At 43.7% G+C, this 25,643-nt stretch overlaps 1 protein-coding gene and 1 long non-coding RNA gene across 10 annotated transcripts in view; one reads left to right on the forward strand and one right to left on the reverse strand.

Annotated features, from left to right (window-relative positions):
• TENM1 (teneurin transmembrane protein 1) overlaps positions 1-25,643 on the forward strand; it is a 1,180,670-nt gene that overhangs the window by 721,115 nt on the left and 433,912 nt on the right. For all 9 annotated transcript variants that reach the window (XM_068251163.1, XM_068251165.1, XM_068251162.1 and 6 more), the window contains 2 exons: positions 953-1,150; positions 5,690-5,890. In XM_068251163.1, coding sequence (XP_068107264.1) covers positions 953-1,150; positions 5,690-5,890 — 399 coding nt within the window. The remainder of the gene's footprint in view (positions 1-952; positions 1,151-5,689; positions 5,891-25,643) is intronic.
• Positions 1-25,643, reverse strand: part of LOC137529146 (uncharacterized) — a 204,838-nt gene that overhangs the window by 131,041 nt on the left and 48,154 nt on the right. The gene's annotated exons all lie outside the window — the stretch shown is intronic.

Here is a 25,643-nt window from a genome sequence, read left to right on the forward strand (position 1 = left end):
CGGAGGCTTCCCCCACCCGAGGTGAGTACCCCCCAGGGGCCGTTTTGTCGTTACAGTTCCTCTTTAAGCACACTTAGGTATGAGTAGACTAACAGGCTAAGTCCCCAAATAACTTCTTCTCGTGAAGTAAGATAAAATGTATTTGGTAAAGCTGTGACACATTTAACAAACTCTGTATATATTTTTTGACAGATTTGTCAGTTCATTTCATCTGTTTGCACTAAATTTAGGATGCCATTTCCCACCACTAAAGAATAACCCAGTTTATTATAAGAGCAAGATAACATTTTAAAATAATAAAATGTTAAAATCATTAATATAAGCCGGGGTTTTGACACACACAGAGAGATGTACAGTATAGCCTTAAGTTATTGCTGTTAGCTGTGCAGGGGCGTAACAATAGGGGACGTAGCTCCTGCACCCGCAGGGGGGCCCCTCCGGGGCCTGCTCAGAGACAATTTGGGGGGCAGGAGGGATCGCAGCATGAGGGGAGAACATTGCACATTGGCGAGGAGAGGGGGGACAGGCCCCCTCTCCCTCACCTCGAGCGCTTCTCTCAGAGCTCCCCTCCTGCATCTATCACTGGCAGCGGCGGCAGGCAGGACACAGGATATGATTCCGCGGATGTGCACTGCGATGTCGCAATGCCAACGTGTTTAAAGAACCCTGTGTCACCATGGGCTAACATAACTTCCTGGCCGACCCAGATTTTCGCAGGAGCCCCGCGGTAACACAAGTATGTGCTACCGTTAAATTGGGCACTTCCTACGCAGCGTACCACAGCGTGGGAACATGGCAACTTTCCCATAGACTGTTATTAGGCTGCAGTAGTAGTGTGAAAGGGACCAAAAGAATATACTTAATCTGTGCCCAAGTTAATTAATATTTATAAAACGCCTTTTTTAGTGGAAAAAAGAAATCATACCACACCATATGTTACTTATGTTTTCAGATTCATGTCCCGTTTTGTGCAGTGGAAATGGAGAATATGAAAAAGGACATTGTGTGTGCAGAAATGGCTGGAAAGGTGCAGAGTGTGATGTCCCAGAAGAGCAGTGTATTGACCCTACATGTTCAAGCGGCCATGGCACATGTATTATGGGCATCTGTATCTGCATGCCAGGATACAAAGGAGAAATATGTGAAGAAGGTAGGTTCTGGAATCTTCTCTATGTTATCACTCACCTATGTAAGTAGTGGAAATGTATTTGACTGAATATGTGTTCCAGTAAAATAAATGTGAGTCATGGTTGTTGATTTATAAGGTTCTTATGTGTCAGAGAAAACTAGAGAAACACGTTCAACGTCCTTCTCAAGCGATAAGAGTCTTGTGGCTTACCAGCCTCATACAGAATCCACGTATTGGCCATACCATAATGAACATAGTGGATGTGAGATAAGCAAATACTTTTGGGAGAGGGAGAGATATAGTAATTGACTTTGCAGGAATATGTTATGACTAGAGATGGAATGAACCCCAACTATCCTCAAATCTGAATCCAAAAAGATTCTCTAATCTTTTGGATCTCAAATCTAATGAATCCTGCACATAAGAATTGTGTAATCTGTGTAAGAATAGCAGTTAGACTTCGAATATGCTATTCTAAGTATAACTACAATTTTTACATGGATCACACAATTCTTATATGCAGGATCCATTAGATTTGAAAGATACAAGAAAATTGAGAATCTTGTTGGACTCAGTTTTAAATACAGGGATATTTGTGATTTGACCCATCTCTAGCTATGACATCTTGTTCATTACTTTTCAAAGCAGAAGCATTGACCCTCCAGCCAACAACACCACCACCATCATCACCACCACCATTGGTTGGTGGTCACTGTCGCCTTTGCCAGGAACATTGCGATGACTGGAAATTGTATATTAGATTTCTAGTCAATCATTGTGGAGGTGTGACCAGTTTGGGTTTAAAACACTGCATGGATTTTTTTCCAGTTGGGAATTTTGTAAATTTGGCAAGCCTAAACTAGCATTTGTTAATTTTTCAGCAATCCTCTCCATTTTATTATAAGGCCTACAGGAGAGCTTCCTTTAATATGCAGTGTGGGGCTGCTGTAGCGTATCAGTTTTTTTCTGTTCTGCGCCCTGGGAAACATTAGTAATTCAGTCCCATGGAGTGTTTGAAGATTATCTTTTCAGTATTTTTTTAAATTCTTGAATAACCAGCAAATCTAAAATGTAGGAAGCCTTACGTTTAAGACTTAATAATGTTCACAGTGAAATTAGCAGTTCCACTTCCAATAATTCAACATAACTTCCTTCCTAAGTTTTAAGAACTTGACACTCTGTCTGAATTATGCCATACAGCCCACAGCATTTTGTAATTCATTATCCATTTAAAATAAAGGAGACTTTCAGAAGGTAACCTATTGTTCTCTAAAGTGTGGGAAAAAATGAGTTTAACTTACCTGAGCCTTCTTGCAGACCCCTGGAGTCCCTCCGGGAGCCCTCTGGGTCCCACCTTCAAAGGTGACCCATCGCCAGCTACTGGGCAAGCGGGGCCCCTAGCTGTGAGCACCCTGATCAAGCTCTGCACATGCACAGTAGTGATTCTTCCCAGCATCGTGAGCGCAGTCAGGGTGCACGCGGCTTGGGGCCACGCAGCCGCAGTAGCCGAGACAGATTTGTGGGGGTCACAACTACTGGCCAGAGGGACTCAAAAGGACAGCGTGGAAACGGGATGCCTACAGGGGGCTGAAAGAAGCCCCAGGTAAGTTAAACTCATTTTTGTTCCACACCTAAATAACCCTTTAACTACAATTACCTTATGATCTCAGAGTTAGCTATTGGATGCAGAAGAATCGCATGCAGCTAATTGTGCTAACTGAACAGTGCACAGCAATCACAAGGACTAAGCAATCCGCCCAGAGACTGCTGGCTCCAGCTATTGATAAGATCACCTACCAACCATAATTAAATGCATCATTTGTGAAAGAATAGTCAAAAAGACTCTCTATTCATAGGTGGGACTATGGGTGCATAATAGATATAAACTGTATAATGGGGTGTAATAGGCAAGTAAGTTAATCAAAATCATCATACAAAGGATGTGTGCAGCAATTTTATTGCTACCCCAAGCAGCCCACCCTAGCATGTTATCTAAGTAATGAAAGTTGCAAATATCTGAAGTTCCAGTAAAATTGCCATGCACTGCCTGTGCATTGCAATTTTAATGATCTTCAATGAATCATCCCCATACTGTGCTAAAATGGCTTCAGAATTGCTATATTTACTGTGAAAAAGTCCATTGTGCAGTTACAGTGTATAGAGCAAATTACAGTGAGTTGCAAAAGTATTCGGCCCCCTTGAAGTTTTCCACATTTTGTCATATTACTGCCACAAACATAAATCAATTTTATTGGAATTCCACATGAAAGACCAACACAAAGTGGTGTACACATGAGAAGTGGAACGAAAATCATACATGATTCCAAACATTTTTTACAAATAAATAACTGCAAAGTGGGGTGTGCATAATTATTCGGCCCACTTTGATCTGAGTGCAGTCAGTTGCCTATAGACATTGCCTGATGAGTGATAATGACTAAATAGAGTGCACCTGTGTGTAATCTAATGTCAGTTCAAGTACAACTGCTCTGTGAGGGCCTCAGAGGTTGTCTAAGAGAATATTGGGAGCAACAACACCGTGAAGTCCAAAGAGCACACAAGACAGGTCCAAGACAGGTCAGGGATCAAGTTATTGAGAAATGTAAAAGCAGACTTAGGCTACAAAAAGATTTCCAAAGCATTGAACATCCCAAGGAGCACTGTTCAAGCGATCATTCAGAAATGGAAGGAGTATGGCACAACTGTAAACCTACCAAGACAAGGCCATCCACCTAAACTCACAGGCCGAACAAGGAGAGCGCTGATCAGAAATGCAGTCAAGAGGCCCATGGTGACTCTGGACGAGCTGCAGAGATCTACAGCTCAGGTGGGAGACTCTGTCCATAGGACAACTATTAGTCATGCACTGTACAAAGTTGGCCTTTATGGAAGAGTGGCAAGAAGAAAGCCATTGTTAACAGAAAGCATAAGAAGTCCCGTTTGCAGTTTGCCACAAGCCATGTGGGGAACACAGCAACCATGTGGAAGAAGGTGCTCTGGTCAGATGAGATGAGACCAAAATGGAACTTTTTGGCCAAAATGCAAAACGCTATATGTGGCAGAAAACTAACACTGCACATCACTCTGAACACACCATCCCCACTGTCAAATATGGTGGTGGCAGCATATATATATGTTCATCTCTTCAGCAGGGACAGGGAAGCTGGTCAGAGTTGATGGGAAGATGGATGGAGCCAAATACAGGGCAAACTTGGAAGAAAACCTCTTGGAGACTGCAAAAGGCTTGAGACTGGGGCGGAGGTTCACCTTCCAGCAGGACAATGACCCTAAACATAAAGCCAGGGTAACAATGGAATGGTCTAAAACAAAACATATCTATGTGTTAGGATGGCCCAGTCAAAGTGCAGATCTAAATCCAATTGAGAATCTGTGGCAAAATCTGAAAACTGCTGTTCACAAACGCTGTCAATCTAACCTGAGTTGGAGCTGTTTTGCAAAGAAGAATGGGCAAGGATTTCAGTCTCTAGATGTGCAAAGCTGGTAGAGACATACCCTAAAAGACTGGCAGCTGCAATTGCAGCAAAAGGTGGTTCTACAAAGTATTGACTCAGGGGGCCGAATAATTACGCCACCCCACTTCGCAGTTATTGATTTGTAAAAAATGTTTGGAATCATTTATGATTTTCATTCCACTTCTCACATGTAGACCACTTTGTATTGGTCTTTCACGTGGAATTCCAATAAAATTGAGTCATGTTTGTGGCAGTAATATGACAAAATGTGGAAAACTTCAAGGAGGCCGAATACTTTTGCAACCCACTGTATATGTTAATCACCCTGTATGTAAAAGTGGTAGTGTGACGGCTGCACTGGCAAAATCTGGTGCTTCCTGGATAGAATGGGTAACTTCTTACCCATTCATTTCACATCTCCAATGGTAGTGTTATCAGGGCTGCAGTTCAACACGTACCTGGAATGCAGGGCTACATTACAGACAATACTCCAATAGGCAGGAAAAGGGAGATGCAAAAGTTGGGTTGCAGTAACTATTTTTTTCAGTAACTCATTTTCAGTGAGTGTGGGTTGGGGGCCGGTCAATATCATAATAATCTAATCTTTTGGCTTGAAAGCCCTATCTATGCAGCTTTATGAATAAAGACGGTGATTTTGCATGTCCAGGTTATTTTCTGATTAGATCTATAAAACTGAAGAATTTTGCTTAATGCTGGGATTGGGAATACACCATAAGTTTTTTCAGCAGATAGACGGTTCGATAGATAATTTCCATCATGTCCCATCTAATTTTTGATCGTTTTTGTGATCGATGTCTCATAGAAGTGATTGGAAAGTGATAAGAAAATGGATCGGAAAATCGATCCAAAATAAGATCAGACAGTAAATCGACTGAAAAATCTCCTCATGTATTATTTCCCAGCATTAGAGAAGGAAAATGCACAAATCAATTTACATAACAGATAAAAAGCACACTAGGCTGAGATCATGGCATTTTAATGTAATTTGTCACAGATATGAAATCTGACTTAGGTTAAAGCTTAAAAAAATGACCTTGTTTCTAGCATCTTCTTTTTCCTTTTAAAGAGAACTGCCTGGATCCAACCTGCTCGGACCACGGTGTGTGTGTTCAAGGAGAGTGCCACTGCTCTGCAGGCTGGGGAGGTGTGCACTGCGAGAATGCGCTGGCCCTGTGCCAGGAGCAATGTTCAGGTCATGGCACATTCCTCATGGACAGCGGCGTGTGCAGTTGTGAGCCACAGTGGACTGGTGCAGACTGCTCTACAGGTAAGCATGCTACTGTTTTATAATGTATTCACAAAATGTTTCTCAACAATTGAGCCATATGACCGGAACTAAACTAAACCAAACTGCTTTCTGGATATATATTTGTTGGGGAGATTTCCATTCACATTGTGAGATTTATACCAGCTTATATTCTAATGAAAGCTATAATAATTAAAACCAGCAAAAAAAAAAAAAACAATGTTGCCCCTCCTTTCAAAGGGGCCCATTCTGTCCAATATAGGAATAGAAACTCTGAAATCAAAAAGAAGTGAAATAGCCCTCCTCCACCCCCCCTACATAGTTCCACATATTTTCTGATAACTCCGTTATCACCACAGGTGGGGACAGGGAATCTGCAGACAAATCCATGTGCCTGATGGGGTTTCTGCATAATGGAGTAAAGATCTGTGTTGCTATCTGATCACTTCAAATATGGAGCAATCAGATACTGTAAGCATATCCTCTCTAGCTAGTGTCTCTTAGTTTCCTGAGACATAGTGACCCAGAGTAAGAATTGTTATATGTTATTCAGAAGTATATAAAGTTGTTCACCAAGACCCCCATCTTCGTCAGCTGTCTTAATTTACAGCATGGCTCCTGTCTTGTTGATAGAAAGCTTTGCTCCATGTTGCTTGCAGTTTTCATCTTGCTTGAAGAAGACATTTCCGCAGAGTGGTCAGCTCACTTCAAACTCTTCTGCTAAAAGGGACTCCAGGCACCTCTCATGGGCATGCCTTCAAGCCAGACGACTTCCAACGAAGTGGTGCTATGACCCCTCTGGAGGACCCACTTGCAATGGCCATGCCTGTCACTTCCTCTTCCTGCTTCATTCAGTGATGCACTTCTCTAACAGAGAAGACAGGGGTGACCCAGAAGTTATAACATAGCCAAGATGGCAGCCGCAATTTTTAAATTGAAATTGAACAAAAACTATTTGGTGTAGAACGGCGATTCAGACATCAAATGAAAGAGGAGGGTACCAGCTACAGAAAGGTATGCATCTTTAAGTACTTTGCAGTACTGGTCAGAGTCTCTAGGCATACCCATGAGAGGTGCTCGGAGTCCCTTTAACAACAGTTTGGTCCTGGTTCCTCCATCTTTTATACACAGGGTTGGACTATGCAAGAGGAAAGCAGAGCAAACTCTATAAATAGTGGAGGAGCTGGTGGCAAGCAGTTAGTTGCGCAGAACAGCTTAAAGAGGACAGATCTCCGGTAGATCCTCTCCAAACAAGACAGGTGACTCCAAGCAACATAGAAAGACGACTTCTATCACTAAGACTAGACCCATATTGCAATCATTGCTGCTGAAGACAGTGCCATGGACAAAAAAAATCCTAAATATTTAGAATAAATGATCACAACTCTCATGATCTAAGGGTCCATATGCAATTAACTTTTTCTCATAGATCATGTTTAAACTTATTTTTCACCACTTGAGGACCGTAAGCTTACAGCCCCCTAGTGACCAGGCTATTTTTTACAATTCAGGGCTCTGCAGCTTTAAAAGCTCGCTGCAGAGCCATACAACTGAGCACACAAATGAATCCCCCCTTCCATTTTCTGCCCACTAATAGAGCTTTCTGTTGGTGGGCTCTGATCGCTGCTAGGATGTTTATTTATTTTTGTATTTGTTTGTTTGTTGTTGTTTTTTTATAAAATCCCCTAATTCCATACCCCCCCCACCCCCCCCCCCCCCACCACCACCCTCCTTCCCCTGCCAGCCAATTACATCAATCAGATCTCACAGGCATCAACCTATGAGAGCCGATCACTCTCTAAGCCTCTCCAGAGGACAGCTGAGTGGCACGGCTGTCCCCAGTACATCGCGGCCATAGATCGCAGTGCTGCACAATGTAAACAGACAGCAGACTAACAGTCTAATAGTGGCAACCGCCGCTGTTAGACTGATGACGGAGTGGAGCTCCGTCATTCAAGTGGGGATGCGTGCACATTGGTGCTCGCAATCCCCTGCAAAACCCCACCCCAGGACTTGACGTCTTTTGGTGTTAGGCGGTCCTGGGGGCTGCCATTGCCTATCAGCATTAGGCGGTCGGGAAAAGGTTTAGCACTTTTCAATTGAAGAAGTACCAAAATGTGGGAGAAAAAGTACTGGCAACATTATTTTGAGTATTTTCTCACTTGTTGGTGGCTTAAAAGGCTTTTTCCGATTAGATGGGAAAAAAATGTATCGCCTAGGAGAAAACAAAACTTTAATTGCATATGGCCCATTGATCCCTAGCTTTTCACATGTAGCATATGAGGTCTCGGAAGATACGCCTTAGCAGGAGTGAGGCAGCTTAGCTCCAAATTCAGGGTGATTGAATAGCAACATTTGTTCCAAGAAGTCGGTACCCTATCAGACATAGGGATTTGTCCACAGTGATTCTATAATCATCATTGGTGGTGACAAAGCTCTCTGGAATGGAGTAGGCCCTATGCTTCAGCCTCCTTCCCTGCTGTGGAATATAGTATTTCAATATAGTACTTTCATTTCAGAGCTCTACCCCCTCTGTTGGCATCAAACACAGGACTCTTTCAAGGGGAGAAGTCTTAAAATGTTCTTAAAGCCTGTACATACCTCGTGATTTTTCCAATGAATACCGTGCTGACCGGCAATTTTTTGAGCGATAAGCAGTGATTTGCATGAACTCGCAACATGGGTACAGGTGGACAATCACGCAAACATTGCTTAGTGTCACTAGGCAAAAATGGCTGTCACGTCAAATCAGACCTCTAAGATTCCAGACAACTCATATGCAAAGTACTGCAATCGCTTGAAGTCTCGTTTGCGCTGGTCGTGTGACGTCACGCATATCCACCAGCAGGGAAGGATCGGGGAGCGCTCGTCGATGTTGGATTTTGCTGTTATCCGTCTTCCTTCGCAAGGGGAGTATTCAGCTTCAGTTTCAAGCAGCAAGGCGATTGTTTTACATTACAAAAGCACAGCCCTGCCATGCATTATCACTGGACACCTGCTGTGTGCAAATCTTATAATGATTATTAAGCCAACCATATGAGACAGGAAGAGACATTCACAAATCTCTTGTTATATTCATTTTGAGTTTGTCAAGGAAATTGTCACGATGGTTGATTAGACTGAAGAATTTATTCAAGCAATTGTGTAGATTTAATTTCGCTCAGTACAGATTTATGGAAATAATAAAAGTGTTGGGGAATTCCTACTGGTAAATAAAGGTGTCATATAGTCTCTATGCATCTGTAAATTATTTTTCTCAGAAACATGATAATATAAGTCCCAAAACCACTGAACAACATGCAGTACAAGTTACATAATTTCCAAGAAATGCTGCACAGATGGTTTTAGCATAAATAACATGTCAGCAATGAAAAAGGATAATAAAGCCGAACGCAGGCCTCTCCCACGTCCTCGAAAGCGAGCCGAAGTTCAGAGTAATGAGCATTTAGCAATCCAGATACAAAATGTCAACTTGAAGACAATATGACAGATGGATTTAAACCTTCATTCCTTAACAAATTATATTATGCACATTTTTTTCCCTGTATGTGTTAATTTATACACATAATACAAATTTAGATATAAAATTAATTAACTGAAAACTTGGTTCATGGAAGGGCTCATGGAAGTGGATCCGGAAGGGCTAAGGTGAGGCTTTGGACTAAAGAATGTCCACATGTCCGACATCACCATGAGATAGCTGGAGCGTCCTGTCCTTGCCTGCGTGGACATGGGAGAAGGATTACTGGCAGTGGTACCTTGATTGCGTTGTGCTGTGACATCACCCTTAAATGCATTGTAAAGCATAGTTGCCAGCTTGTTCTGCATGTGCTGCATCCTTTCTGCCTTCTGGTGAGTTGGTAACATGTCCGCCACTTTGTGCCTATACCGAGGGTCTAGTAGCGTGGCCACCCAGTACAGCTCATTCCCCTCGAGTTTTTTTATATGGGGGGTCCCTCAACAGGCTGGACAGCATGAAAGACGCCATCTGCACAAAGTTGGATCCAGACGTACTATCCATCTCCTCTTGCTCTTCCTCAGTGACGTCAGGTAAGTCCTCCTCCTCCCTCCAGCCACGAACAATACGACGAGAACGTCGAGCAGCACAAGCCCCCTGCAACGCCTGCTACGGTTGTTCTTCTGCCGCATCCTCCTCCTCCTCCAAAGAAACACCTTCCTCATCATCCGAGTCCGACTCCTCTTCCCCACACGACTCTTCCTCCTCCTCCCCCTCTGTGCTGCCGCAGGTGTTGAGGAAACATCTGATCCTGATGAAGATTGCTCTTAAAACTGTTCCTGCCATAACTGTTCCTGTTCACGCTCCTCCACAACTTGATCTACCATTTTACGCACGGCACGCTCCAGGAAGTAAGCGTATGGGATCAAGTCGCTGATGGTGCCTTCACTGCAACTCACCAGGTTGGTCACCTCCTCAAACGGCCGCATGAGCCTGCATGCATTTTGCATCAGTGTCCAGTTGTTGGGCCAGAACATCCCCATCTCCCCAGATTGTGTCCTTCTACTATAGTTGTACAGGTACTGGGTGATGGCTTTCTCCTGTTCTAGCAGGCGAGAGAACATGACCAGGGTCGAATTCCAGCGAGTCAAGCTATCACAAATCAAGCATCTAACCGGCAAGTTCTTTCTCCGCTGAACGTCCACAAAGCGTGCCATGGCCGTGTAAGACCGCCTGAAATGCCCACACAACTTCCTGGCCTGCTTCAGGACGTCCTCTAAGCCTGAGTACTTTGACACAAATCTTTGAATGACTAGATTCAGCACATGTGCCATGCAGGGTATATGTGTCAGCTTTCCCAACTTCAATGCGGAAAGGAGATTTCTGCCGTTGTTACACACCACGGTGCTGATCTCCAAGTGGTGCGGGGTCAGCCACTGATTGACCTGTTTGTTAAGAGCAGCTAGGAGAGCTGGTCCAGTGTAACTCTCCGCTTTGACGCAAGACATGTCTAAGATGGTGTGACACCATCGTACATGGAATGCAGCATAGGCCCTGGGGAGATGGGGCTGTGTAGCTGGAGAGGAGATTGCAGCACCAGTAGAGTTCAACTGCCGCTCAGCCAAAGAGGAGGAGGACGACAGTGAAGAGGATGTAGCAGGAGGAAAGGAGGTGGCAGGAGGCCTGCCTGCAAGCCATGGAGGTGTCACAAGTTGGTCCGCTTCACAGCCACGTACTCCTTGCTTGCCAGCGGTCACCAGGCTGACCCAATGGGCCGTGTAAGTTATGTACCTGCCCTGACCGTGCTTGGCAGACCAGGCATCCGTGTTCAGGTGGACCCTTGACCCAACACTGTGTGCCAGAGATGACACCACTTGCCTCTCAACTTCACGGTACAGTTTGGGTATCGCCTTTTTAGAAAAATAATTGCGGCCTGGTATCTTCCACTGCGGTGTCCCAATGGCCACAAATTTACGGAAGGCCTCAGAGTCCACCAGCTGGTATGGTAACAGCTGGCGAGCTAACAGTTCCGCCACGCCAGCTGTCAGATGCCAGGCAAGGGGGTGACTGGAACAAATTGGCTTCTTCCGCTCAAAGATTTCCTAATGGACACCTGGCTGCTGTGGGCAGAGGAGCAGGAACTGCTCAAGGGCAGAGGCGGAGTGGAGGAGGGTGGCTGTGAAGGTGCAAGGGAAAAAGCGGCTGAAGATGTTGTACCTGAAGGAGGAAGAGAAGAAGGAGGGTGGCTTTTCTTTTGTGTGCTGCTTTTGCTCAGGTGCTTTTCCCATTGCAGTTTGTGCCTTTTCTCCATGTGCCTTCGTAAAGCACTTGTCCCTACGTGAGTGTTGGCCTTTCAACAGCTCAATTTTTGGAGGCAGAGAGAACAGATGGCATTGCTCCGATCTGAGGCAGATGCATTAAAAAATTTCTAAACCGCTGAGCCCCTCCCTGGGGTGATGGCACTATGGTGGCATCAGCAGCTGACATTGAAGGGCATGTTGGCTGGCTGTACATAGGTGGTGATACATGGCGCTGGACACTGCCACCAGCTTTTCCTGACAATGAGCTCCCCCTGCTTCTTTCAGGAACTCGTCTCCTCCTACTCCTCTCTGACTCCTCCTCTGAACTGTCCCCTTGGTCATCTTGTCTCTTAGGAACCCATGTGGGATCTGTATCATCATAATCATCATAATCATCCTTCCCAGCTTCGCTTGCCTCAGACACCTCCAAAAATGCAGGTACTTACTTCATCCTCCTCACACGTTACGGCCATAGTGTCTCCGCCTAACTCAGACATATGAGGTGGTGTAACTTGCTTAGCGCCTTCATCTGGTTGTAACAATAATGGCTGTGAATCAGTTAATTCCCCACCAATTAACTCCTGCAAAGTGTCAAATGCAGCGGATGTGGTGCGTGTACTAGCGCTGGTGGCTGCGGAAGATGAGGTGTTCTGTGTTAAATAGTTAACCACGCCCTGACAATCTTGGGAGTTGATGGAACGTGCCTTCTTCTGAGCACTGTACTTTGGGCCAGGGCAGCACAAAATCACATCAACACGACATTGCACAGTCCTGCCGGGTGGCCTTCGTCTGGGTCTGCCTCTTCCTCTGCCTCTACCTGTTTTGTCTGTTGTGTCCATATCGGGGGGGATGAAGTGAAAGGTATGCACTGACTTGACTAATACAATGTTCAGTCACACAGGTGCAGTTAACAGGTATGCATGGAGTGGTATATCACACTGCGTGCACTCATGTAGGTAGGTGGGTGCACTGAACACAACAGGTAGGTATGTGCAGTGATGAGGTAGGTGCACAGGTAGCGGACAGGCACAGTGACACTGCATGCGCTCAACTCATGTAGGTAGGTTGGTACACTGTGAAAAACAGGTAGGTAGGTATATGCAGTGATGGGTATTACAATGTGCACCTGTCACACACAGACAGGTAGCGGACAGGCACAGTGAAACTGAGTGCGCTCAACTCACGTAGGTAGGTGGGTGCACTGAAGTGAATAACAAGTAGGTATATGCAGTGATGGGTATTACAATGTGCACCTGTCACACACAGACAGGTAGCAGACAGGCATAGTGACACTGCGTGCACTCACGTAGTTAGGTGGGTGCACTGAAGTGAACAACAGGTAGGTATATGCAGTGATGGGTATTACAATGTGCACCTGTCACACACAGACAGGTAGCGCACAGGCACAGTGACACTGCGTGCGCTCAGCTCACGTAGGTAGGTGGTTGCACTGTGAACATCAGGTAGGTAGGTATATGCAGTTATGGGTATTACAATGTGCACCTGTCACACACAGAGAGGTAGCGGACAGGCACAGTGACACTGCATGCGCTCAGCTCATGTAGGTAGGCGGGTGCACTTTGAACAACAGGTAGGTAGGTAGGTATATGCAGTACTGGGTATTAAAATGTGCACCTGTCACACACACAGGTAGTCACTGAATGTGCTGGGCCTGGCAGTAGCACACACACAGTATGAATTATCAAGGCTTTCTTTGCAACACAAGTGTCAGTGGTACACACAGAAAAAAAATAGATCACAAGAACAAGATTAGCTCTCAAAAGAGCTGTTGTGGGGTGCTTTTTTAGCAATAAGAATCAGCAAGGTGCAAGCTAACAAGCCTACAAGAGCCTAACTAATCTTTCCCTATGAGAGTCTGCAGCAGCAGCTGTCCCTTCTCTATTTACTGCAGGTGCACGAGTGAGTAAAATGGCCGGCGATGCCTGCCTTTTATAAGGGGGAGAGTGGCTCCAGGAGAGAGTGTAGCCTGATTGGCTACAATGTGCCTGCTGACTGTGATGTAGAGGGTCAAAGTTGACCCTAATGGTGCATTATGGGGGCGAATCGAACTTCCGGTAAAGTTTGCGGTTCTACGCGATTGTGAACCCCCGGAAGTTCGCCGAGAACCGTATGCCGGTGAACTGTTCGGGCCATCTTTAGTTTTGAAAAGTTAGCTCAATGTTCTATAGAGTTCTTAAAAAACCACTAGGTTGTAATTAACAGCCAGAGAAATAAAACAGTGAGATTTCTGACAGCTTGACAAGTTTGCATTAGTCTGTGTGAATAAATAAGTGCACACTCAGCACATTTCAAATTTGTTGGCTTCCAGATCACCAAAGCTTTTCATTTTCCTTCACATTCCAACAACAGATTTATTTTTCTGAAGGCAGCCAGGAGGTACATTTTAAGGAACTGTTTACACAGATAATTTCATATCCTTGAAGATTTTCCTAATATTATTCATTGTCTTCTACCATTATATTTGCAGTGATGTTTGCACATACTCTAGAGCTCAAATACTTCTATTTTTAGATAAAATGTGCCTCCAGTGCAAACAATGTTGGTATGAAATTGGTGTCATTCTTAAAATGAAAATACAAGTGAACAATCTCAAAGCTTACTATTATTTCAAGTAGACAAAGGCAACAACGTAAAATAATAATTAGTATCTTTTTTAAGTACTAGTGTATAATCTACAACCTTTCAGAGGAAAAGCAATTCTTACTTTCTCCAAACACTAGAGGCCACTGGAATGCAGGTGTTCTATTATTCTGAACTGTGGAGAACCTCAGAGAGGGAGAGAGAGGGTATACTGTATATCTTCGAATATAAGTTGACCTTGTGTATACGTCGGCTCAAATATTTGACCCTCTTATACTTGAAACAGAACAAAATTCCAGCTTAACCCTCCTGGCGGTTTGTCAAAATCCGCCAGGGGGCAGCAAATACGTTTTGTTTTTTTTAATTTTTTTTTCTTCATGTAGCGAGACGAGGTCTCGCTACATGATAGCCGCTGCTCAGCGGCATCCCCCCAGCCACGGCGACGGGGCGGGATGACGTCACCGACGTCGTGACGTCAAAGGGGATTCCGATCCACCCCACAGCGCTGCCTGGCACTGATTGGCCAGGCAGCGCACGGGGTCTGGGGGGGGGGGGCAGCTGCGGTCGACGCGTATAGTGGCTGATCGGCGGGTAGTGGCGGCGATCCGGCACTGCACTCAGCTAGCAAAGTGCTAGCTGCGTGCAGCAAAAAAAAATTATGCAAATCGGCCCAGCGGGGCCTGAGCGGTGCCTCCCGGCGGCATAGCCCGTGCTCAGCATGGGCTTACCGCCAGGGAGGTTAAGTCTACCCAGCAAATTTAATGGCTGCACTTGGTGATCTGTAAGAATTAACACTTGCACTTGAGGATCAGGAGGGGATAATGACTGCACTGCATATACTATTGCAGCCATTAACTCCTTCTGTCCCTTAAAGAGGAACTGTCACAAAAATCTTAAAATTTAAAACACATAAAAATAAGAAGTACAGTAAAATGAGCAATAAATTACTTTTCTCCTATGTTGTTGTCACTTACAGTAGGTAGTAGAAATCTGACATTACCTACAGGTTTTAGGTTAGTCCATCTCTTCATGGAGAATTCTCAACATGGACTTTATTCTTTATAAACTTATTTAATGTCCTAACTAGAGGCAATGTGCCTGGATATATGTTTTTTTTCCTTATTCTTTATAAAGAGACTCCCTGAAAAAGATTTATACAAAGCTGCTGGCCAGCCTCCCTCCTCGCTGCACACTTTTTTGGCAGTTGGACGGGATACCTGCCATTCACTAAGTGCTTTTAAAAATCCCTGAGATACCCCCATGAGAAGATGGGCTAGTCCAGAATCTGTCGGTAATGTCAGATTTCTACTACTTACTGTAAGTGACAGCAACATAGGAGAAAAGTAATTTATGGCTCATTTTACTCTGGAAGAAAAGTTCTTCTTATTTGTATATGTTTACATGTATTTTAAATATTAAGATTTTAGCAACAGAGGTCCTTTAAGTGCAGCCAATAACTCCTCCAGGCCCCCAAGACTGAAAGGAGTGGGAGGAGGTGAAGATCCGTGGGAGATTTAAGCGAATGGAGGCATAGCTACAGCTCAAACAGGAAGGAGCCACACAATTTGCCGTGGAGATTTCAGGGTGATTAAAGCCTTGTTTTGCCGCAGGATAGTGGAATTTCAGCTAAGCTATTAATGCTTAAGAAGACTGCCTAAAAAGGTGGCATTTTGGCCCGGTGCACACCAAAACCCGCTAGCAGATCCGCAAAATGCTAGCAGATCTTGAAACGCTTTTTCTTATTTTTCTGTAGCGTTTCACCTAGCATTTTGCGGTTTTGGGAAGCGTTTTTGGTGTAGTAGATTTTATATATTGTTACAGTAAAGCTGTTACTGAACAGCTTCTGTAACAAAAATGCCTGCAAAACTGCTCTGAACTGGCGCTTTTCAGAGCGGTTTGCATTTTTTCTATACTTTACATTGGAGGCAGAAACGCCTCCGCAATCCAAAATCTGCAGCAGCCCGGGAGTATGCGTTTCTGCAAAACGCCTCCCGCTCTGGTGTGCACCACCCCATTGAAATACATTACCCAAGCGTTTCCACATCCACAAGCGGATCAAAAAACGCTGCCGAACCGCTCTGGTGTGCACTAGGCCTTTAGGAGGCTTCAGACTCTCTTCAAATAAAAAATCCCTCTAAAAATGTTTTTTGATTGTAGACAGGGCAGAGTGATGAGCAGTACACAATGATTTTATAAACACAATGGTGAAAGTTGGAAAGACCAAATTCTTTATTACATAGTGAATTGAGGTTGGGGGACAAGAAATTGAGATTGCTGAATTGTAGCTGCAGAGCTAGCTTCAAAGAGTCAATCTCTCTTAAAGGGCACGCGCGCTCCCGGCCCGCGGTTCGTTACCCAGACAATCAGTGAATCGGGCTATGGTGCCCGATCACTGATTCCTCTCCCCCGCTGAAAAAGTGACAGCTTCTCTCGGAAGCTGCGCCTTTACTGGCTGTTACCTCCCCCATGCGTCTCTCTAAGCGTGTGTTACGCTTAGAGTGACGTCATGTAAACGAACTCATGGCCGCCATCTTGTGGCCAAAAAGTAATACTACAACAAAAAGTAAAAAAAAATAAAAATCAACACAGATTTACATTATAAACCAATTGTTTACATCCCACCCTCCCAAAACTACCCAAATAAAATGTTTAATATAAAAAAAAACATTAAAATAAAAAAAAAACATGTAAATATTTACCTAAGGGTCTAAACTTTTTAAATATCAATGTAAAGATGAAATATTTCTATATTTTTTTTATTTTAAACTTGTAAATAGTGATAGATGCAAAAGAGAAAAAAATGCACCTTTATTTCCAAATAAAATATTATCGCCATACATTGTGATATGGACATAATTTTAACGGTGTAATAACCGGGACATATGGGCAAATACAATACGTGAGTTTTAATTATGGAGGCATGTATTATTTTAAAACTATAATGGCTGAAAACTGAGAAATAATGTTTTTTTTCAGTTTTTTTCTTATTCTTCCTGTTAAAATGCATTTACAGTAAAGTGGCTCTTAGCAAAATGTACCCCCCCCCCCCTCCCAAAGAAAGCCTAATTGGTGGTGGAAAAAACAAGATATAGATCAGTTAATCGTGATAAGTAGTGATAAAGTTATAGGCTAATGAATGGGAGGTGAACATTTCTCAAGTGAAAATGACGGAACGCGAATGCGTTAATGACTCAATGCGTCATCACGCTGCCCGCTTCGCGTCATCACGGCGGCCAGCATGACAGGTCTGCGCCTATGGTGAGCTGGAAGAAGCCCCAGGTAAGTGTATTCTTTTAAATTTGGGCACTTCTCGGAATCCCTTTAACTGAGTATAAAGGTAGACAGAGCCAGGTGATTGACTCTGTTCTGGCAGCCAGGAACACAGTCATCCTGGTGCTGTCAGTTTATTAAAATAAAACAGACATACTGTGCAATGCACAAAACATTATATCTTGCTAATTTGTGCACATGTATTGTCATACATATTATATTGATTAGTGCAATACCGATACAATGAAAACTCTGCTACATTAAATTTTACTTTTATAAAGACTATGCTTTAAAAAGTGACAAAAGAAAAACTATTGAATAAAACATTACATCACAGAGCCTAAACATACACAACAAATGCACACTCACACACTTACTCTACCCTAAACCATAAAAATAAGCAAAACATTAACATTTATACAAGCAATGTTAAAAATAAATGTAGCTTTTCAGTCAGAGGCTGATTATATGTATGCTGTTTGGCAATAGGCATTTGCTCCCCATGTTTCTGGACGGAGTCATGCCATACTCTTCACAAGCTTGGCACCAAAACAGGGATTTAATCAAAAATAACTTTCTTCAACTGCACTTTTTCAACACAATAATCCAAGGACATGAAGTTGTTATAGAGGTCTTTGGTTAGCCAGGTGAACAAAAAGAAAGTTAGTTTTCCAACTTTTCCAACTACTGAGGTCAGTATATAACATTTCTTTCTCTTGCTACTTCAGGTTTGTTTTTAACATTAGCCAATAAATAGTATCATCCTGACTAGCCATAGCCATAACAGTAAAACTATGCTGACCAATCATTTGTCCATAACAAAACATTGAGCTTCAGGCCTCTTTTAGTATAAGGCCCATGTTGCCCTGGTAATTACTTCATTACTGTCCTATTGGTAATTGCTCGGATTCTTTTAATATTTCAGGGAATGCTGCTGTTTAGGTATAGTCCTACTGCAGTGCATTGTTGGTGAATTTTCCCGTGCAGGATGCCACATACTTGGTTTTCTGATTAATATTTAAACTCCCTTCATGCATATTACAACCTGACCACTTGTCCAGGCAATTAGTGAAAATCTCCTCATAATCATGGTTACATATCTAGCTAATCTGAGTTCTTATTGTGATAGCGAGACTTCACTGCCAAAAGCAATAGCCACCATTTGTCCCCTGAGCTCAAACCACCGGTGTGCACCACACATTGAAATACAATAGCCAAGCGTTTTCACTGGCTGATGCGGCTGGTGGATCGCATACAAAATCCGCTTGGTGTGCACCCGGCCAAATATCTGCTCTCTGCTCCCAAAACCGATAGCGTTTTGACGATCTGCTAGCGGTTTTGGTGTGCACTGGGCCTAACAGTCAGCAGCCAGCAGATAATGAATCCAATATGTCCACCACAACTGCTTGTTGATAGGGGGAGGGGGGGCCAGGAGGGGGTGCTAGCTAATTGGCTGCCATGTGTCTGCTGACTGTGCAGGTAAAGGGTTAACGTTTGGCTCAATGATGATTTATAGGGGGCAGGTCTAACACATCATATGTTTGCAGTTCGCAGAAAACGTGAACAGCCGAAATTCACCACATACTGTCCGCTGGCGAACTGTTCGGGTCATCTGTACTTATTATTATTAAGATGAGGATAATGATGATTTTCATTTTCATGCAGCCTAGCAATAAGTGATTTGATGATATTCATAAATTCAAACTGCTTTTATCAATAATAAGCCAAATACCACCCATCATGAATCAAAAATAGGAGGTTAAAAATTCATCCTATGTTATAACATATATAAAACAATCCCTAATATGGTAAAAAGTCCTTCACAATACTAGGACTTATTCCTTAACCTCCTTGGCGGTTAATTTTTTCTGCAAAAATTGCAGAATTCCTATTTTTTTTTATTTTTTTTTTAAAGTTTCATGTAAAGCTACCAGAGTGGTAGCTACATGAAACACCACTAGAGGGCGCATGTGGCCCTCTAGTCCGATCGCCGCCGGCAACAATAGCAAACAGGGGAACGCGTATACAACGCGTTCCCCTGTTTGGCTTCTCCTGTCGCCATGGCGACGATCGGGATGACGTCATGGACGTCAGCCGACGTCCTGACGTCAGGGACACACGATCCAGCCCATAGCGCTGCCCGGAACTCATTGATCCGGGCAGCGCAGGGCTCTGGCGGGGGGGGCCCTCTTCAGCCGCTGCGTGCGGCCGATCGCCGCAGAGCGGCGGCGATCAAGCTGTGCGCGCGGCTAGCAAAGTGCTGGCTGCGCGCACAGCAATTTACAAAATGAAAATCGCCCCACCAGGGGCTGAGATCTCCCCCTGCGCGGCATAGCCCGAGCTCAGCTCGGGCTTACCGTCAGGGAGGTTAATAAAGCTCTTATTTTCAAGAATGCAAAGGCAAACGTGCAAAAACCCCACATTCAAACACCTCAGTGTTTGTCCACCCACTGGCGTAACAATAGGGGAAGCAGCCCCTGCCCCCCCCCCCCCCCCCCGGGAGGGGCCCGGGGTACCCCTGGGGCCTGCTCATGGCCGTTTTGGGGGGCAGGAGAGGTTGCAGCATGAGGGGAGAGCTTTGCACATCAGCGGGGACAGCCCCTCCCTCCCTCACCTCGGGCTCTCCCCTCTGCGCTCCCCTCCTGCATATATCTAAGTGGCAGCAGCGGCGGCGGTAGCAGCTATAGTTACCTTCATTCACAACGGAGGTTGCCGATCTGTAAGGGCTTCACATTACTTCCTGTTACAGGAAGTAATGTGAAGCCCTTGCAGATCGGAGACCTCCGGGGGTGAATAGAGGTAATTATAGCTGCTGCTGCCGCCGCCGCTGCTGACGCTTAGATAGATGCAGGAGGGGGAGCACAGAGGGGAGAGCCCGAGGTGAGGGAGGGGGACTGTCCCCCCTCCCCGCTGATGTGAAAAGCTCTCCCCTCATGCTGCGACCCCTCCTGCCCCCCCAAAACGTCCATGAGCGGGCCCCAGGGTGGGGGGGGGGCACGCTCAAATTCTTGCAGGGGGGCCAGGGGACTTCTAGTTACGCCCCTGTCAGTCCACCCACTATAAAATCTTTCCTAACCCTGATTAAAATTCTGAAATGTATCACAGGTGGTGACGTCTTTAGTCTTGCAAGGTGATCTCTGCAGAATGTTTGTTTACTGAGAGTTCTATGCACAGAGGGAGATACTGGTTGCTTGGCAGTTGGAAATGGCCATTATTTCCCACAAGGCAACAAGGTTAACAGACAGCAAACTGTCAGTGCCATTGCCCTGACATGACACTGTGGAGGGGGGGGGGGGGTTCATCTCAATATTACCTATACAGATGTCCCTAATAATCCCTTTGAGAAAAGGTAAAGATTTCTTGTGCGAAAGGGGGTATTGGCTAATGATTGGGGTAAAGTGCAATTCTGTTAAAGTTCCTCTTGAAATGCATCAACATTAATGCAGTGTGGTCCAAGTATATGCCAAAATCTATTCCAGTTCCTCAATAAAGATTTAAATATATCAAAGTACCAAACAAGAGAAATCTCTTCTCTTGTTTGGTAGTTTGATATATTTATATGTTGGCATGATGCATGAGAGGATATTTTTTATTCATTGATGTTATGAGAATCATGCTTCATTTTGGTCTCATTTGTCCACATTTCCCATTTTTTTAGAGACATTGCGATTTTAAAAGATTTAAATATGCTTTTGTCCTAATTTTCTGAGTCTCTGTTTAAGCAGAGTATTGTAATTGCAGAAAGACAGACATACTATAGCATACAGTTTGAATAGTATGTTGCAGACTGATTTAAAGCAAAGCATCTGGCATAAAAGAAACTTGCTGAAGGCAGTTAGTGTCTAGTAAAAGCTATAGTGAGAGGCTTTTGCATATGCATGTCATTCATGTCCTCAGGATAATCAGTCTATATGAATTATGTGGGGCAATGTGTTACAGTGCAAAGCCAGGCTTCAACATTCTACATTCACTGGGAGATTTATGTGTGATGCCTGCACCATCATTATCCTTGCCAGCCTCAACATATTTTCCAGATTAGCCTGTGGGCACTTCTCTCCTATGGCTGTTGGCTGTATCTACATGGGGGATCTCAGCTCCATAGATGCTGTTACACAACAAGCTACTGTCACTTATGCATTGATTGTACATTATATACGGTACTTTAAATCTGTGCCACAGTTCTATACACAGTCTTAATATCACCATACAATGTGCCTTCCGATGGGGTCGCTGCAGGGAGTCCACTTGTCAAAGCATTAAATTATGCACTGCTGCACTCTCCTCATATATCTGAAAAAAAGTACAACATCCACATAGGGTAATAACGTATACACTGGATCTGTCTACCACATGCACCCGTGCTCGTGGGGACCCACTGTGCCACTCAATAGCACCCTATTGCTGAAATGCTCATCAGATGTTAATCACCTCAGTTTTTCAGGTGGGTCATGCGCTTATAGTAACCTCAGGGCTTCCCTGTCTATTTCCTCACTCTGGAAAAATAGATCTCCACATAGAGTAATACAGTTTTAACAAGCAAATCATCTGTTCTCCACCAATAACTTGCTGTGTACACTCAGTGCCACACCATCTGTGGAAACAGCGCTAATTCAAAAAAACAGCTTCCTTCAGATTCTTCAAACATATAAATTTAATTCACCTTTCCAATCTTGGTTCAGTGCTCTAGCCGCATGTCCATCAAAGGCATCCAGCAGGCCACTGAGCAGGTAGTGGCTTGCTGGACGCCTTTGATGGACATGCGGCTAGAGCACTGAACCAAGATTGGAAAGGTGAATTAAATTTATATTTTTGAATAATCTGAAGGAAGCTGTTTTTTTGAATTGGCACTGTTTCCACCTGCAAGTCAGAGGTGGGCTGGATCTGGTGAGCAGTTTGGACTCTAAATCACAGATGGTGTAGTGTGGTACTGAGTGTACACAGCAAGTTATTGGTGGAGCACAGACGATTTGCTTGTTACAACTGTATTGCCCTATGTGGAGATCTATTGTATTTTTCCAGAGTGAGGAAAAGGACGGGGAAGCCCTGAGGTTACTATAGGCACATGACCCACCTGAAAAACATCTGATGAGCATTTCAGCAATAGGGTGCTATTGAGTGGCACAATGGGTCCCCACAAGCACGGGTGCATGTGGTAGACAGATCCAGTGTGGACGTTATTACCCTATGTGGGGTTTGTACTTTTTTTCAGCTATATGAGGAGAGCGCATTGATTGTACATTAAATCATGGTATGCCCACCAAAGGGACTAGAAAGGCAATTTATGCATATGTGTATCTCATAAATCTATTTGCTTTTAAAGAAAACATGAACAGAAAATTAAAAGTCAAATAAACATACACAAGTCATACTTACCTTCCATGTAGTCTACTCCTCAGTGTCTTTCTCCTCTCCCACGTCCTGTTTGTTCACTGTGATCAAGGGAATTTTCCGTCCTCCATTTTGAAAATGGCCATTACCCATAACAGCTTTCTGGTTAGCACACAGTTAAACTGTAACATCGCCCACTTGAGCCATAGGGAAACATGGACATTACCTGGTACATCAGTTGACCTCTCAGCTATAAATGACAGCAACTGATATTTTATTGACAGCAACTGATATATTTCAGATCTGACAAAATATTGTCAGAACTGGAAGGGATTATTGTCAGAAGAAAATGGTGAGCGTCTGAGAGGAACTGATGGTAAGGTAACTATGTAATGTTCATTTGAAGTTACCTCATGTGTTTATTTTAAATATTTTTACTCAGTACAGGTTCTCTTTAAAGCAGAACACACTTTTGATTTGGCCAGGTATCAAATAAATATTAGATGCACATATGATATCATATATTACGTTAAAGAATAGTTTTTAGTGTAGGTCTTGATTTAAACTATTTGGAGTCAACATTTTCAGTTTAGAAGTCTTCATGCTTCATTGTAGAACAACATTTTCTAGATGTCTACTTGAGGTGTCATTTTAACCTCAAAAATATATTTGTCCAAGCTAGCCTTTTTATTCTTGAAGCTTATGAATAGCTTGTGCCTTGCAGTGCACCCTCTGTATTTAGTGTCGTAGAGTTTTCTCTTTATGGTAGACTTGGATATTGATACGTCTACCCACTGGAGAGTGTTGTTCACTTGGTTGGCTGTTGTGAAGGGGTTTCTCTTCACCATGGAAATGCTGCGATCATCCAACACTGTTGTCTTCTGTGGAGGTCCAGGTCTTTTTGCCTTGCTGAGTTACCAGTGCTTGCTTTCTTTCTCAGGATGTGCCAAATTTTAGATTTTGTCACTCGTAGTAGTGTAGTAATTTCTCGCATTGTTTTTTTTTCTGTTTAGGATGGCTTCTTTCACTTGCAATGAGAGCTCCTTTGACTGCATGTTGTCTGTTCACTGCAAAATCTTCCACATGCCAGCCTCAGGCATATCTATGAAACTGCGTTAATTACTTTTACCCCCTCCAAGCCGCAATGGATAGTGGGTGAAATATGTAATTCAGCTTCCAGCTATTGCTGGTGGCCAAATTACAGTGTTTCTGTAGTAATTTGTGCTCTGTCTTTTGACAGCACCCAAATTACTTGCTGAGTGCCGCTATTACGGCCTATGGTGGCGCTGGCTGCGCCCAAATCTCTTGTGCTATTTTTACAGCACTCAAGCACCAGACCTCAAATCAACTTCAGGCCTTTTATCTGCTTAATTGATAATAACTTAATGGCGGACTTTCCCACACCTGCCCATGAAATAGCCTTTGAGTCAATTGTTCAATTACTTTGAGCCCCTAAAATGAAGGAATTGTGTTAAAAAATGCTTCAGTTGCCTCACATTTATATGCAATTGTTCTGGTCGCTCCTCTGAATTAAAGCTGAAAGTCTGCACTTCAGCTGCATTTGAGTTGTGGAAATGTACAGAACCAACATTAGAAAAAAACAATCTCTGTCTAAATATTTATCAACCAAACTGTATGTGTGTGTGTACAGTGCCAGATCAGACAACTATAAGGGGCAATCGAATGCAAGGATGTTTTTTCTAGCTGACCTGGTTGAATATTCTAGAATCATATTGTTGAACATTGCCCTGTTCCTGGATCAGAGGCATAGCTAGGGTTTTTAGCGCCCAGGGACATAGAAAGATTTGCCCCCCCCCTCTCTGAACAAGTGGGTGTGGCCAAACATCAGAATGTGGCTGTGGTCCTGGGTGGAGTCAAGTGTTATTTAGATAGCCATATGTGCCCCCTTACCCCATTCAGATAGCCAGAAGTGCCACAGTTTAAATAGCCAAATGTGCACCCCTTTAGATAGCCAGATGTACCCCCCCCCCCCTCCCCATTTAGATAGCCAGATGTGCCTCCCTTTAGATAGCCCTTTTTTTCTGCTGCTGTTAAAACCTCTGCACTCCTCTGCAGAGGGAGAGAAGCAGGGGCACTTTGGGCAGCCAGCGAACCACCTCTCATGCATGTCAGGCTGCAACGGCCACACTGAGTACCCTCACAGTGCTAAGCCCGGGGCTACGCCTCTGTGTGGGATATAAAAATGTATCTACAAGTCCACCCTTTTTCTTCTGATGTACTCTCTCATTTTTATCAAAATTTCTTTGAAAACATGCTGTTTAACTGATTTACCTTATACATTTTACATTTTCATTTATCTTTCTTACCCTCTCAATTATCTAGGCTGTATGATGTTGTTGAATGATTTGACGTTTTGTTCAGTTATTGGTGTGCTTTTGTGTCCTGGCCATTCATCATCCTCTAGGTCTTCTGAACAATCACTGAAACCTTTGTGCCACTCAAAGACCTGTATTTGACTCATACATTCTCCGCCATAGACATATTTCAAAAGGTTATAACTTTCCATAGCATTCTTATGTTTTCCAAGAATCTTCAAGCTCAGACACTGTTTTATTTTGTGAGATAGCATTTTTGCAACAATTAATCACTTCACCACTGAGGGGTTTTACCCCTTGAACACCAGAGCAATTTTCACCTTTCAGCGCTCCTTCCATTCATTTGTCTATAACTTTATTATTACTTATCACAATGAAATGAACTATATCTTGTTTTTTTCACCACCAATTAGGCTTTCTTTAGGTGGGACATTATGCCAATAATTATTTTATTCTAAATGTGTTTTAATGGAAAAATAGGA

The sequence above is a fragment of the Hyperolius riggenbachi genome, chromosome 8 (assembly GCF_040937935.1).
Source record: "Hyperolius riggenbachi isolate aHypRig1 chromosome 8, aHypRig1.pri, whole genome shotgun sequence".
NCBI classification, from domain to species: domain Eukaryota; kingdom Metazoa; phylum Chordata; class Amphibia; order Anura; family Hyperoliidae; genus Hyperolius; species Hyperolius riggenbachi.